Source organism: Staurois parvus, unplaced genomic scaffold (assembly GCF_062004578.1).
Source record: "Staurois parvus isolate SC_StPar_1 unplaced genomic scaffold, SC_StPar_1.0 ptg000636l, whole genome shotgun sequence".
NCBI lineage: Eukaryota > Metazoa > Chordata > Amphibia > Anura > Ranidae > Staurois > Staurois parvus.
The window spans coordinates 6,293,393-6,306,027 of NW_028318432.1; the positions used below are offsets into that span (position 1 = coordinate 6,293,393).

The following is a 12,635-nucleotide window of genomic DNA, read 5'->3' on the forward strand; positions in this document are numbered from 1 at the left end:
CTCAAAATAGACTAATCCATTTCAAATTTTTACACAGAATATATTATACTCCTGCCAATTTGGCTTGAAATTACCCGCAGGTGTCTACTGAGTGCTGGTTCTGCTCGCTCTCCACAGCCACCTTTGGACATATCTTTATGAGCTGTCCGGTAGTTCAGAATTTCTAGAAAGAACTGTTGCATTGTATTACTAAGATGACATCTGTACCAATACCTGTGAAGGTGTCAGTCTGTTTCCTTGGCTTGGTAAAAGACCTAGTTCCCAATAGGGCCCAACGCACCTTGATTAGCCTTCTGCTATTTTATGCCAGCAAAGCCTTAATTTTATACTGGAAAAAAACCTGAGGTTCCCTCTTTACCTTACTGGAAGGGGTTGGTTAACAAAATGATCCCGTTATATAAGGGCACCTACAGGAACAGGTTGTGTCCAAAAAAAATTTACAAGGTATTGCAAGTCTGGTTAGATAGCCTCTCCACCTCTGGCTAACAATGTGTGTCTTACAGTGTTACTAAACCCACAACAGTATAATCAGTCTATATATGCAGTAAAGAATGCTTGGTATACTCACTGTGGAACCTAAGGGGTTAATCCTCTGTATTGTGTAAAAATACTGTTTGATCCTGACTTCTCTGATCCTCCCCTTCTTCCAGTGTCTCCTTCTTATCTCCTGATAAGACATACCGTGTGGAGACACTGCACATGCTCAATTTGGTGTGTATTGCTAGAGAGTGTTTTTTATTCTTGGAAGGGTGCATGTGATTAGCAAAGGTCCATTCAGCACTGTCCAGACAGAGGTCAGGGGTTCTGCATCCTCCTAAAGAAAACTTCTCCTACAAGCTTTAACCAGTGCTCCACCGAACACTGATAGAAGTCACAAGACTGCTCTAACTGCTGATGAGAAAAGGTATTTAGCAGATTATATTTACTAAAATAATTGCATTTCCATGTTCTGTGTACCATAAGAGACCAGATAGAGTGAATGCAGGGTCCTGGGTTTAGTAACACTTTAAGCTCACTCTGTTTCTTAACCTGGTCCTGTGCAAACTCCTCAGAAATCCCCTTCAGATATTTTTTTGCCCCAGCATATTGTATATTTCTTTTACCCCGATTCAGAGATGACACTACACATGAGTATCCTATCCTATGGGCCCCCTTTATTCTTACTATATTTGGTGAAAATTGTTGCCATTTTTCTGCGCTGTGGCCCACAGGGGCCTTGATATCTGGTATGACCAGTATATTGATGGTTGGGGTAGCCTGGTTAAGGGGTTTCTTTAATAGGGTCTATGTTAGAGTTATGATTTTTGGTTCTGGCCCTGCGAGACTGCTGGTTATGTATTTTGTAAAACTCAATAAAAAACTATTTATAAAGCAAACATTGCGGAGAGAGAATTCCATGATTGGTTGAGTGGCCAGTCAAAAAGCTTTGAAAAATCATGCGATTAGACTCTCTCGCCCCCTGCTTTTTTCCATTCAATAGTATGAATAGTGCTGTACTTGCTTCGGAGCATAGAATCAAGGAGAGCACATTTATATAGCCCAGCACTATGGGAAGCCAGCACTATTGCTTTATGATTGGGGTCCTACAAGTACTCTTATCTTATAAGTTCCTCCTTGTATATTCCAGCCAAAATATAATTTATTATGTGTTGAACTGTACTTCTCCTTACTTTTCCTGCTTTTTTTCTCCTTCCAGTTTGATCCATTAGCAATTGAAAGTAAGAAGGCCGAAACGGCTGTGTTGATGCTGCAGTCCCCAGAAGAAGAAATTCTCACAAAAGCCTGTGACGCCTTGTATAAGTTTGCACAGAAAGGTTTGTTTTCTTTGAGGTAACATCATAAAATCATAAGCATTGGGAAATGTTTTGCAAGCCGAATGTAGACTTTCAAATTGACAGTCGCAAGAACGCTTCCACAAACCCCCCGATTGGGTGCCACCCTCACCACATTTCCATGGTTTCAATATCCTTACCTGGGGACCTGAGACCCACATGGTGTGTACCACCAGATACAGGGGAAGGAGACCAGCAAACACCCATATGCTGATCTCCCCTAGCTGATCTCCCCAGAAGCAATGAGGTAAGAAATATTTGGCATGGAAGCAATGAGATAAGGAAGTTTGATCACAGCAGCAAAAAAAAAGAAGGATATTGGAAATCTGAAGGAGGCTAAGATAAATACAGGGGGCTTTTTTGAGCTAGGTATACATAATTGAATAGATTTTTTTAAAGCCAAAGTTTAATGTCACTTTAAGTCAGTGGTCTCCAAACTGTGGCCCTGGTACCAGATGTGGCCTTTTGCTTGCCTTTATCTGGCCTTTGGGGCACTGTTCCTGCAAATGACAAGTGGAGTATAATTCCTTCCGCTGACACCACTTATGGGGCACTATTCCTCCCATAGGCACCAGGGCATTTTCTACTCACACTGGCCACAGTCCGGCCCCCTCAAAGTCTGAAGAACAGTAAATTGACCCTTTGTTTAGAAAGCTTGGAGACCCCTGCTTTAAGTGACAACGCTGATCTGAATTCAGAAGCAGTGCAGCAGCATTGTCACCCCATCGCAGGAAGCTAGAGGAAGTGCATTTCACCGACAGCATCATCAGATATTCTTGATACTTTACAGGGGGACTAAGAGAAAAACTGTAAGTGCAGATGTATTTACAATATACTGCTGCAGCACATATTTTTTATTAGAGACAATAGTTCCATTTTAATAATGCTTCCATTAATTATGTGTCCCTTGTGCTGCTGTGTTCTCATTTAGAAGAAATCTTTCTACTCCAAATTCAAGCAGCAAAACCCTTTTCAATACCTATAAATAACAAAATAAATTCTTTGTTTCTTGCTCAAACACTATGTAAGTGAATTCACAACACCTCTTTCAAATAGTTCCTTAAATATAGTGTAGCGCAACAATAATATACTTATACCAATAACATCAACTGAAACACATATGAACAGAAATAGTGTAATGAACTGAAACCAAGTCCAAATAAAGTGTCTGGTGACTGTTTTACGACTCCCCACTGTGCTATATGTGACACATAAAACTTCGTCACTCCTCTTCTTGTGCCAAAAGTGCCTCCACCAAACAGGTGAAAAACCTACTGACCTCACTTTAATAAGTGGGTCAAAATATGCTCATCACTCCATAAGGCACACACCCATGTGTAGCTGGGGAATTCCTTCTCCACTTCTCTCAATATAAAGCGGATCTTCCTTCCCCCATTCACACATGTCATACATTAGAAAAACCCAAAACCAGAAAAGCAGAACCTTAGTGCTCTCTATTTATAAAAACTTTTATTTGTGCTCAGACTAAAACACCTACAAGTTTGTCAGTGTCCCCATACATAACAGCCGTTTTTCAGCCATCAGTTGATGTTATAGGTATAAGTATATTTATGTTGCGCTACACTATATTTATGGTACTATTTCTACTCTGATACCCTCTAACCCCACTACTGTAGAAATAAAATGGGCTTTTATCAAGAGTGCCCAACTATGCTCTCCTTTTCCACCATCTTCTCCATTCATAGAAACCAGTACTACAGCTTCTAAGAATGAAACACGATATATGAATGGAGGGGGCAGACCGCCCATTATCAATCATCTTCCCATCTTCCATTCATAGATGATCTTTCATAGAATCTGTAGTACTAACTTCTATGAGTGGGGGAAATAGATATTTTGTTTTATACCAAAGTATAGTGTCACTTTAAGTGACAACACTGATTTGAATTCAGAAGCAGTGCAGCAGCATTGTCACCGCATCATAGGAGGCTAAAGGAAGTACACTTTAACAACATCATCAGGTACTTTCAATCAGGTACCTTACAGGGGTACTAAGGGAAATTTAAACCGATCATCAACATAGATCTATAATAATGTTGCTTACTGCCTCACTTTCTACTTTAGAGCTCTATATGGGTCACCCAACTTAATTTTATTGATCCAGTAACAAGCTGTAATTTCCTTTCGATAACACTAAATTATTAAATCCTGTTCCTTCAGGAGATGAAAATAAAGTAACACTTCTAGGACTTGGCGCAGTAGAATCATTATCTAAGCTCATCTCTCATGAAGATAAAACAGTTCACAGAAATGCCGTCATGGTGTGTGGGATCATGGCAGCACACAGTAAGTTATTATTTGAAAGGATTTCTGAGACAAACTGGGTTGAGAAATATCCATGATTTTTTATTTTACTTGCTCTAACGAGTACATTTTCAAGACAAGCTTTTGGGGTCTAACCCCTTTTTTTAGAGCCTAAGTTTAGCTTAAAAAAAAAATAAATAAGCAAAAGGGACATTACTTACCTACAGTACATTGCAATCTGTCCCTTGTGCTGCTGTGTTCTTATTTGGCAGAAATCTTTTTACTCCCATACCCCCTGCAAATGTAGAAACAATATTCTGTACACACAGGCATATAAAAGGAACAAGGTGCTTTACAGAATTGCATGGCAAAGCAAATGGTTTAGCACGCATTACTACATAATAGTACACAAAACTGACAGCCATTGCTAATTCAAAAGTGACTTTCCAGTGGCATTTATTTTGAATTGCCCCCCCAACACACCTTCAATGCACCACAACACACAGATATAGAATTATCTGTATGTTGTGGTGGGCTTAGGGTTGCCACCTGTCCAGGATTCACCCAGACAGTCTGGGTTTTGATTCATGTGTGCGGGCTTCAGTCTACCTGAAACCTGAACACATACCATACCACTATGCACAGTGGCTGGAAGATAGCACTAAGCAGAGCTGCTCCCCCTCACAGCTCCACCCCTCAACTCCGGCTCCCACTTCCTGGCTCACAGCAGGGGGGCTTGTTGATATAAGGGCACTCTGATCTAATGGGGGGGTCTCTAAGTTAGGTTGCTGATATAAGGGGACTCTGGTCTAAGGGGGGTGTTGATATAAGGGGACTCTGATCGAATGGGGTCTCTAAGGGGGCTTGATATAAGGGGACTATGATCTAATGGATGGGTCTGTAAGGGGGGGCACTGGTATAAAGGGACTCTCATCTAATGGGAGATCTCTAATTTAGGAAAGGTGCTGATATAAGGGGACTCTCATCTAATGAGGAGTCTGTAAGGAGGGTACTGATATTAGGGGACTCTGATCTAATAGGAGGCCTCTAAGGGGATGGGAACATTTTCCATGTGCCACTAAAGTGTCCAGGTTTGGCTTGAAGAACATGTAATTTAAAAAATGCTGCAGGTGTGTTACAACCTGTATTGTGGTACATGGCAGTCTATTCAAAATGATTGGGTTGCCTTATTGTAAAGTGGGTCAATGTTTGAAACTTCAGCTGGGAGATCTGTTTACAACATTCCCCAAGAAATAGTAGATGCTGTTGGGTGATTGAAACCACCATTATCCAGGCAAAACTGAGTTTTGGGTGGACTTGACCAAGGGAAATGGACCATGTCCACACAGTTTTTCCATAGCCAGCCATCTGCTGTTTTGGACAGCGGAATGTCAGTAGAATTTAGAAAATAATTCAAGAATGTACTATGAGAAATGTAGAAGGTGTTCAGCAGAGTTTCTCTCTGTCTAGCCATCCAGAAAAATAATCAATGGCACATCGATGGAATAAAAGAACCTCAGTGTTTCTATTAAGACATTTTACAACTCGCCAATTCTTCTTCAAAAAGGCCAAGCGTTTGTAGTTTAACTCAATTAAATCAGCATCCAGCATAATTAGACAGGAAGAGCATTGACCTAGCTTTCATGTAGCATAAAGCTTCAGCAAACTGTTCAATTTTTTTAAGTTAATCTGTGCTCTTTTTAACATTTGTTAGATGTTTGAATGGGGTCAACTGAATATAAATCATCTTATAAATGTGTTAATATATAAAGAAAGCTTGTTTCTGTTACTGTTTTATGGATTTATATGCACATGGGCATGCACATACTTGTCTTACTGCAGCCTTTCTCAACCTTCTTAACCCAGAGGAACTCATAAAATAATTTTTGGGTCTCAGGGAACCCCTCCTAAAACCAGTTCAGTGGGAGTTACTGACAAAATGCCCGTTATATTGGTTAGTGGTCATAAATTCCTCCCTTACAGTGGTTGTCAGAATGCCACCTTTACAGAAAGCTAAATAGATCATTGGTGTCATGTTGCTGCCTCTACCAAGTGGCATAGGATCTAGAACTATCGTGGCACCATCAGATGGGAGGTCAATCAGCCACAGCTCAAGAAACCACTAACAACCACTGGAGGAACATTAGGGTCCCATGGAACCCTGGTTATGAATGGCTGGTGTAGATTGTTATTGCTCACCCTCCCCAGTCTCATTTTATGCCCAGGGCTGCACTGGAGCTGTTTTTAGTTATTCAGTCACACTACTAAAATCACTAGTGATTAGTAAAATTCTGGGCTATCACTAATTAATCTTAAAACTGCTCCCACCCCCTTTTAACACCAATATTAACTACCATGTAGAAGAATGATGCTTACCTATTTTCAGGGCACTCTGGTCATGTGATTGGCTCCCCTGTGGAAACTAGCAGCGACTACAGGGGAGAGGATGGCAATAGTATGCTTGTGGTTACGTCACCACTCAGGCATTCCAGCTGTTGTCGGACACTCTCTTCTCTCCCCTATAGCCGGTTGCTAACTGACACAGGGGAGATCACATGACAAATCAGAGCGCCCAGAAAATATGTAAGTATGCAAATCTTTCTTCTACAGGTTGGATAGTATAGGCTTTAGAAGGGGGTTGGGAACAGTTTTAAGATAAGTTAGGGATAACCTGGAATTCTACTTTAATTGCTAACAGCAGTGATTGAAATAATCTGATGAAACACATGGTTACCTATGGTCCAAGCTGCACTAATTGGCCAACAGTTTGTGGACATCTGACCATCACACCTACTATGTGACCAAAACTACGTAGATATCCCTTCAAATTATTGAGGTGTTTCCAGTGAAGGGTCCTGTTAATGCTTGAGCTTACAAAGACATTTAACCACTTGTCTACTTGGCACTTCACCCCCTTCCTGATATGAAATGAAATCTCTCCAAAGTAGGAAGGCCTGTCTTAAGCTGGCCATAAACGACTAGATTTTCAAGTGAATCCTCATAAATTATCAGTACATTCAATGACTTGGCAAATGTCATTCAAAAGTACAAAACTTAGTTTGTTTATAACATTCGATTTTTGAATGGATGGACTTTTCCAATTAATGAACTTTCTTGGAAGGCTATTAGACAAGCTTTGGTCACCCACACAGCATTAAAAGCCTCCACAGCTGCGGGAAACCTTTGTACATGCAAAAAAAGGAAAAAGTAAAGTGTAGGGGGCTTCAAAGGCAACTTGACAGGCTTTGGGGATACCCTAAAGCTGTATGACTGTACCATAGTTTTCAGGGACAACGGAATCACTTTGGCAACACATAATTGATTCTTTTTTTGCAATTAAGTTTGCTTATAAATAGCAGCAGCACTCCAAACTACTTTTCAGTAAGTATTTTAGTTAGACAATGCTTTTTCAATGGTAGTTTAAACTTACTATGAGGGTCAATGCACACTGGGCTTTAAAAAACGCCAGTTCCCTTGGTAGAAAAAATGTTCATATAGAGTATTTTGGTAAACACATTTAGGCTCGTTTAGTGTTTTTTTTTTCTGCCAGAAAACTCATCTCAAACACCAAACCAGAAGGATTTTTTTTTCTGCCGCTAAATGCTAAACTTAAAATATGCCTCTAAACATTCTAATGTGCATGGGCACATAGGATAACACTGAGCTGCTACTACAGACAAAACACAAAACTCCTGTAGAAGCCGAGTATTTTAAGTCCATTGTGCATGGACCAGGGGCGGATTGACAACTCATGGGGCCCCCGGTCAATAGGGGATCATCGGGCCACTGTGTCCTTACCCATACCCAAGAAATCCTATGACAAAGCCAATGAAAGGTACCAGGGGCATCTCATGGGGCCCCCTACTGGCCCCAGGCAGTCTGCCCCTGGCATGGACCCTAAACTATATCCTTATTTTCCAAAAATAAATTTAAAAATCCACTACTTAATAGCCATGTAATCTATTTTTCATGAAATCTTTCCTTGATCCCCCATAGTCTGTGGTCCCTGGCCCATCTTGGGAGTGAGACCAACCTACCTTACAGTAGAACCATGGAGAACAAACAAGGAATTTGGAGATTTGGAGGAGGGCAATACCAGAGTTTAGTGCCACTTTAGCAAATGAGATGTGTGTTTTCATTAAGCAATAGTGTGACTGCTTTGAGCATGAGAAGTAGTAACACCAAAATATTTTTCGTTTTATGTCAGAAAAAGTCAGCTCTAAATTGCCAACATTTAAAGTGGAACTGTAGGCAAAACTTTTTTTTTTTCATTTTGGATAGATAAAGGAGGGTTATAAGCACTGTCATTTTTTTTTTCCTCTGTGTCTCACAGGGGAGATTTACCTTAATTTCCTGACCTCTAGCTAAAACAAGAAGTGAGAGGAAATTCCTGCAAATGAAGGGAATTCCTTGGGGTCCCCTAGGTCACCAGAACTAGTGTCCCCAATCGAAAATTTCCCCATTATTAGTCCTCATGCACACTGGACGTTTTGATAACGCTGGTAACGTTAGCTGTGTAAAGTCACGTTAAAAACCGTGAGTTTTTCAGCTATTTTTTAGCATTTTTGCATTAGCGTTTAGTGGTGTTTTGCCGCGTTTAGCGGTGTTTTCCCGCATTTTTCTGCGTTTGTGTTTTTATAATTTTTTTTACAAATAAAAAATTTTTTTGGTCAAACAAATGTCCAAAAATGCCGGTTTGCGGTGTTTTACTGCGTTTTACAGAGTTTTTCAGTGTTGGAGTGTTTTTACAGCTAAAAAAACTCCTCTAGAAACCAATTAGTCCTGGGGTTTTTTTCCAGCCAAAAAACGTCCCAGCCGAAAAACGTTGATTACAGTCTATGTGTGCATGGACACATAGAATAACATGCTGGGGGGGGGGGTTTACTAGCTCTATAAAAAAAAACATCAAAAGCCAAAAACAGCAGCTGTAAAAATGTCATGTGCATGAGGACTCACTGTTCTGGGGACCCAAAATTTGGGCCTTTCTCTTACTTCCACTTTCAATTATAAAGGTATAAACAGGACAAATAGAGACGGTACATCTCCCTGGATGGCAATTTAGTTATACTTTAACTTGCTAAAGCAATAGATATGATAACCATTTTGTTTACATAAAATACAGTATTCACCCTCATTTTTCTAGGAGGAGTGTTGCTGATCTTCTTTGGTCCTGTCAACCATTTCCTGTGCTCTTGCACTTGCTACAGCAACAGCTGACCATCATTGCTCTGGACTGGCTTCCGAATAGTGGCAATGGTGAATCACGCCTGCACAATGTTGACAGAGACACTTGTGGTCTCCACCAAGGATCTGTGACAGGGTTGCAATGCAGAAGCACCATTGGATGTCAATTGTCACCCCATAACAGTGCCATAACAATCAGAATCACCATTTACTTAGATAATACATTGTACTTAGATGTTGTTAGATAATTAGATTATATATATATATATATATATATATATATATATATATAAAAAGTAAATTTGCTCAACACCACTATCATTTCCCTTTAAGCTACTGTCTCCCCTCTATAACATCGCCTTGTTTATTTAGCACACTGGCCGAGGGAAGAGAAATGTCATATAAGAGGGATGTTCTATAAAGGACACTGTGCTCCGGAGTCTCAGCCAAATGTCAGCCCAGCTGTTTCTATGAAAAGAAGTAGTTATAGCTAATAGCATACATCAGAAAATGTGGCTTTTTTCCTTGTAACAAATCTGCTGAGAGCACAATTGCAGGAGTTTTGTTGCCTCCAGTGGTAATAGCGGCTTCTATTCTGTTTTTTGGGGATTTATTGAGTGGTCAAACCAGTGGCTTAGGATATCGGACACTATATGAAACTTTTGGCTTCATTTCTGTATAAACCTGCAAATGATTCATTTGTCTGTCATTTGCCATGTATTCCCCAACAGATGCCCAACAGATCCATAGTTAAATGTGAGTTGGCAGCACGCTAGTATGACTGGTTAAATTTGCTTCACATCTAGAGTTCCCATTCTAAAATGGCAAGTCAAGGTCTCAGTAATGTAAGGCAGTGCTCTGCCTTTGCAATGTGTATCTCCCCAAGTAACACATAGGCCATCGAACTCTAATAGACAGTGCTTGTAGGCAGGTGCGGTCTGTATTCTCCACTGCACGTGGCGCTCGACTATAACAGCAATGCAGATGGGAGAGGAAGTTGAGAGAAACTGGGTTTTTGGGTGACTTCCTTGGTCACATGAGACAGTGATCTGGTTGAATGCTCATGTCCAATGTGACCCTTGTGGCCATCTTGGGTCAGGCAAAGTCTATTTAAGACTCTGACCACGGGTTTTGGTGCACTTTATGTGAGTGGCTTGCGTAGGGACAGGTTCCCTGCCTGTTAGGGACAGCACTAGTGATAGGGAAAGCTTCTGTGGAGTAGGGAGAGAGTAGGGACTGCATCTACCTTCTTTGGAAGCTTCCCCTTTGGGTTGGACTGGCCAGGCCACATTCTAGTTCCTGTGGCAGACATTGTTGGCATCCCTGAGTCTTCAGACCGCTGTCTCTATGCTGCACAGTTGTAAGTGGTACCGGACGGCTGAGCCTCCCTGCCAGGCCCGGTTGTACTGTTGAACTACTTTTATAATACATTGTTTCTTGCAAAACAGAACTTTGTGTGCTTATTAACCGCCATACCATGCTGCACCTACCCAACATGTTGACCCAAATATTGTAACATACAGGTCAGTCGGGGCTTCAAATGGAACACAGCCTGATGTCATCTATCACTGGGCAGATCTACAACATCAAATGTTACAGCTGCTCCTCCCCGCGTCTTATTTCTTGGTGGCCCTCCTGTTCTCTTAGCATGATAACCTTTGTAGTTATGGTCCAAGCTCAAAATGTGTGCTTTTATGGGGGAGGATAAGAAAATGTACAATCAATATTGTACATTTTCTTATCCTCTCCCGTAACAGCACATATTTTGAGCTGTGACCATAACTACAAAGTGGTGAGCTGACTAGTGGGAATGATGAGATATTCACCATTATAAAGTGTTAGCCGATGAAACATGCAGGGCTGTGATAACTGTAGACTGCCAAGCCAACAATGGGATATGAGGACACTAGGACACTGAAGATCAGTTAAGAGGACAGAAACATGAGACCTCATGTGTATTACTTGTGGTACATTGCATGGGAAGAGCGCTGCTTTTATAATACATTGGGCTTCATTCACAAGTTAGTTTTCTCTTATTCCAGTATTATTTTCATAATACCACACCTTATTTATCTCATGACTCTCAGACCCCTATTCACAAACACTCATAACATGCTTTACTTAGCTAGCTCTGTAAGTAGAGGTACAGTATTTAACTACTATTAGAAATGTTTTACCACTTCAGTGTAATTTTATCGGCCTTATGAAAAATTCAGTCTAAAAATAAATTCCCAACGGTAACCACACACATTTTCATCCCTTAGAATGCACCAGCTTCAGGGTGGTGATTATTGGGAATTTCAGTAACTGTGTATGGAGGAGAGAAGGAAAAAGAGACATATGAGATGATGATATAATACTTCACAACATAACCTAAATATTCATAAAAAATATGACTTTTAACAAAAGATTACGCATCTTGGTTACATTTATGTTCTTGAAATGAAAATATTTTGAGGAAAATTATTATCAGATAAAACAAATAGTTGTTTTAGAATAAATTATTCATCTTAAGCTGGCAATACACAGTTAGATATTTTTTTTTAGTTCAGCTAGTGGGCTGAACAAAAAAAAAACAGATTTCACGAGCCACACAAACGAGGTAGATGGAGGATTCCTCTTAGCCAGATATTGTATTCTGCAAGTGGGACCAGCCGCTGTCAGAGTATACTGATCAGCATTTGCAGCTGATTGCCTGTAGCCGCTGATTGACAAACATTACCATGTCCCTTCGACAGAAGGCAATCAATTGATCAACTTTTGTCGAGCAGAGACAGCCACACACTGATCGAAAATCGGCTGGTCCCTGAACCGAGTAACTTTCAATCCGTCTATGGCCAGCTTAAGTGAATCAAGCCTGTTGCCTGTTTACAAGCTTTGCTAGTTTTTGGCTGCTGGTGACTTCAAGGAAGACAAAGTGTGGTGCTATTTCCAGCCCCAAGTCCAATCTTTAACAAACTCGTGCAGACTCCACCTCCGCAACATCGCCAAAATCCGCACGTTCCTAACCCCAGAAACCACTAAAGAGCTCATCCACTCCCTCATCATATCACGACTCGACTACTGCAACTCCCTCCTCACTGGCCTGCCTCGCCGCTGGCTATCCCTGCTTCAGTCGATCCTGAATACGGCTGCCAGACTCATTCACCTTTCCAACCGCTCCGTTTCCGCCACCCCCCTCTGCCAATCCTTCCACTGGCTTCCGATTGCGCAACGGATCAAATTCAAAATCCTAACACTGACGTACAAAGCCGTCCACCATACTGCCCCGAACTACATCACTGACCTAATATCCAAGTACCGCCCAGCACGCACACTCCGCTCCTCACAAGACCTCCTTCTCCCTAGTTCCCT

At 41.0% G+C, this 12,635-nt stretch overlaps 1 protein-coding gene across 2 annotated transcripts in view; it reads left to right on the plus strand.

Annotated features, from left to right (window-relative positions):
- Nucleotides 1-12,635, plus strand: part of ARMC3 (armadillo repeat containing 3) — a 79,218-nt gene that overhangs the window by 1,130 nt on the left and 65,453 nt on the right. Inside the window, exons 2-3 of one of the 2 annotated variants that reach the window (XM_089693754.1) lie at nt 1,697-1,814; nt 4,014-4,139. In XM_089693754.1, the coding sequence (XP_089549880.1) occupies nt 1,697-1,814; nt 4,014-4,139 (244 nt within the window). The remainder of the gene's footprint in view (nt 1-1,696; nt 1,815-4,013; nt 4,140-12,635) is intronic. The other variant, XM_089693755.1, reaches the window with a different exon arrangement.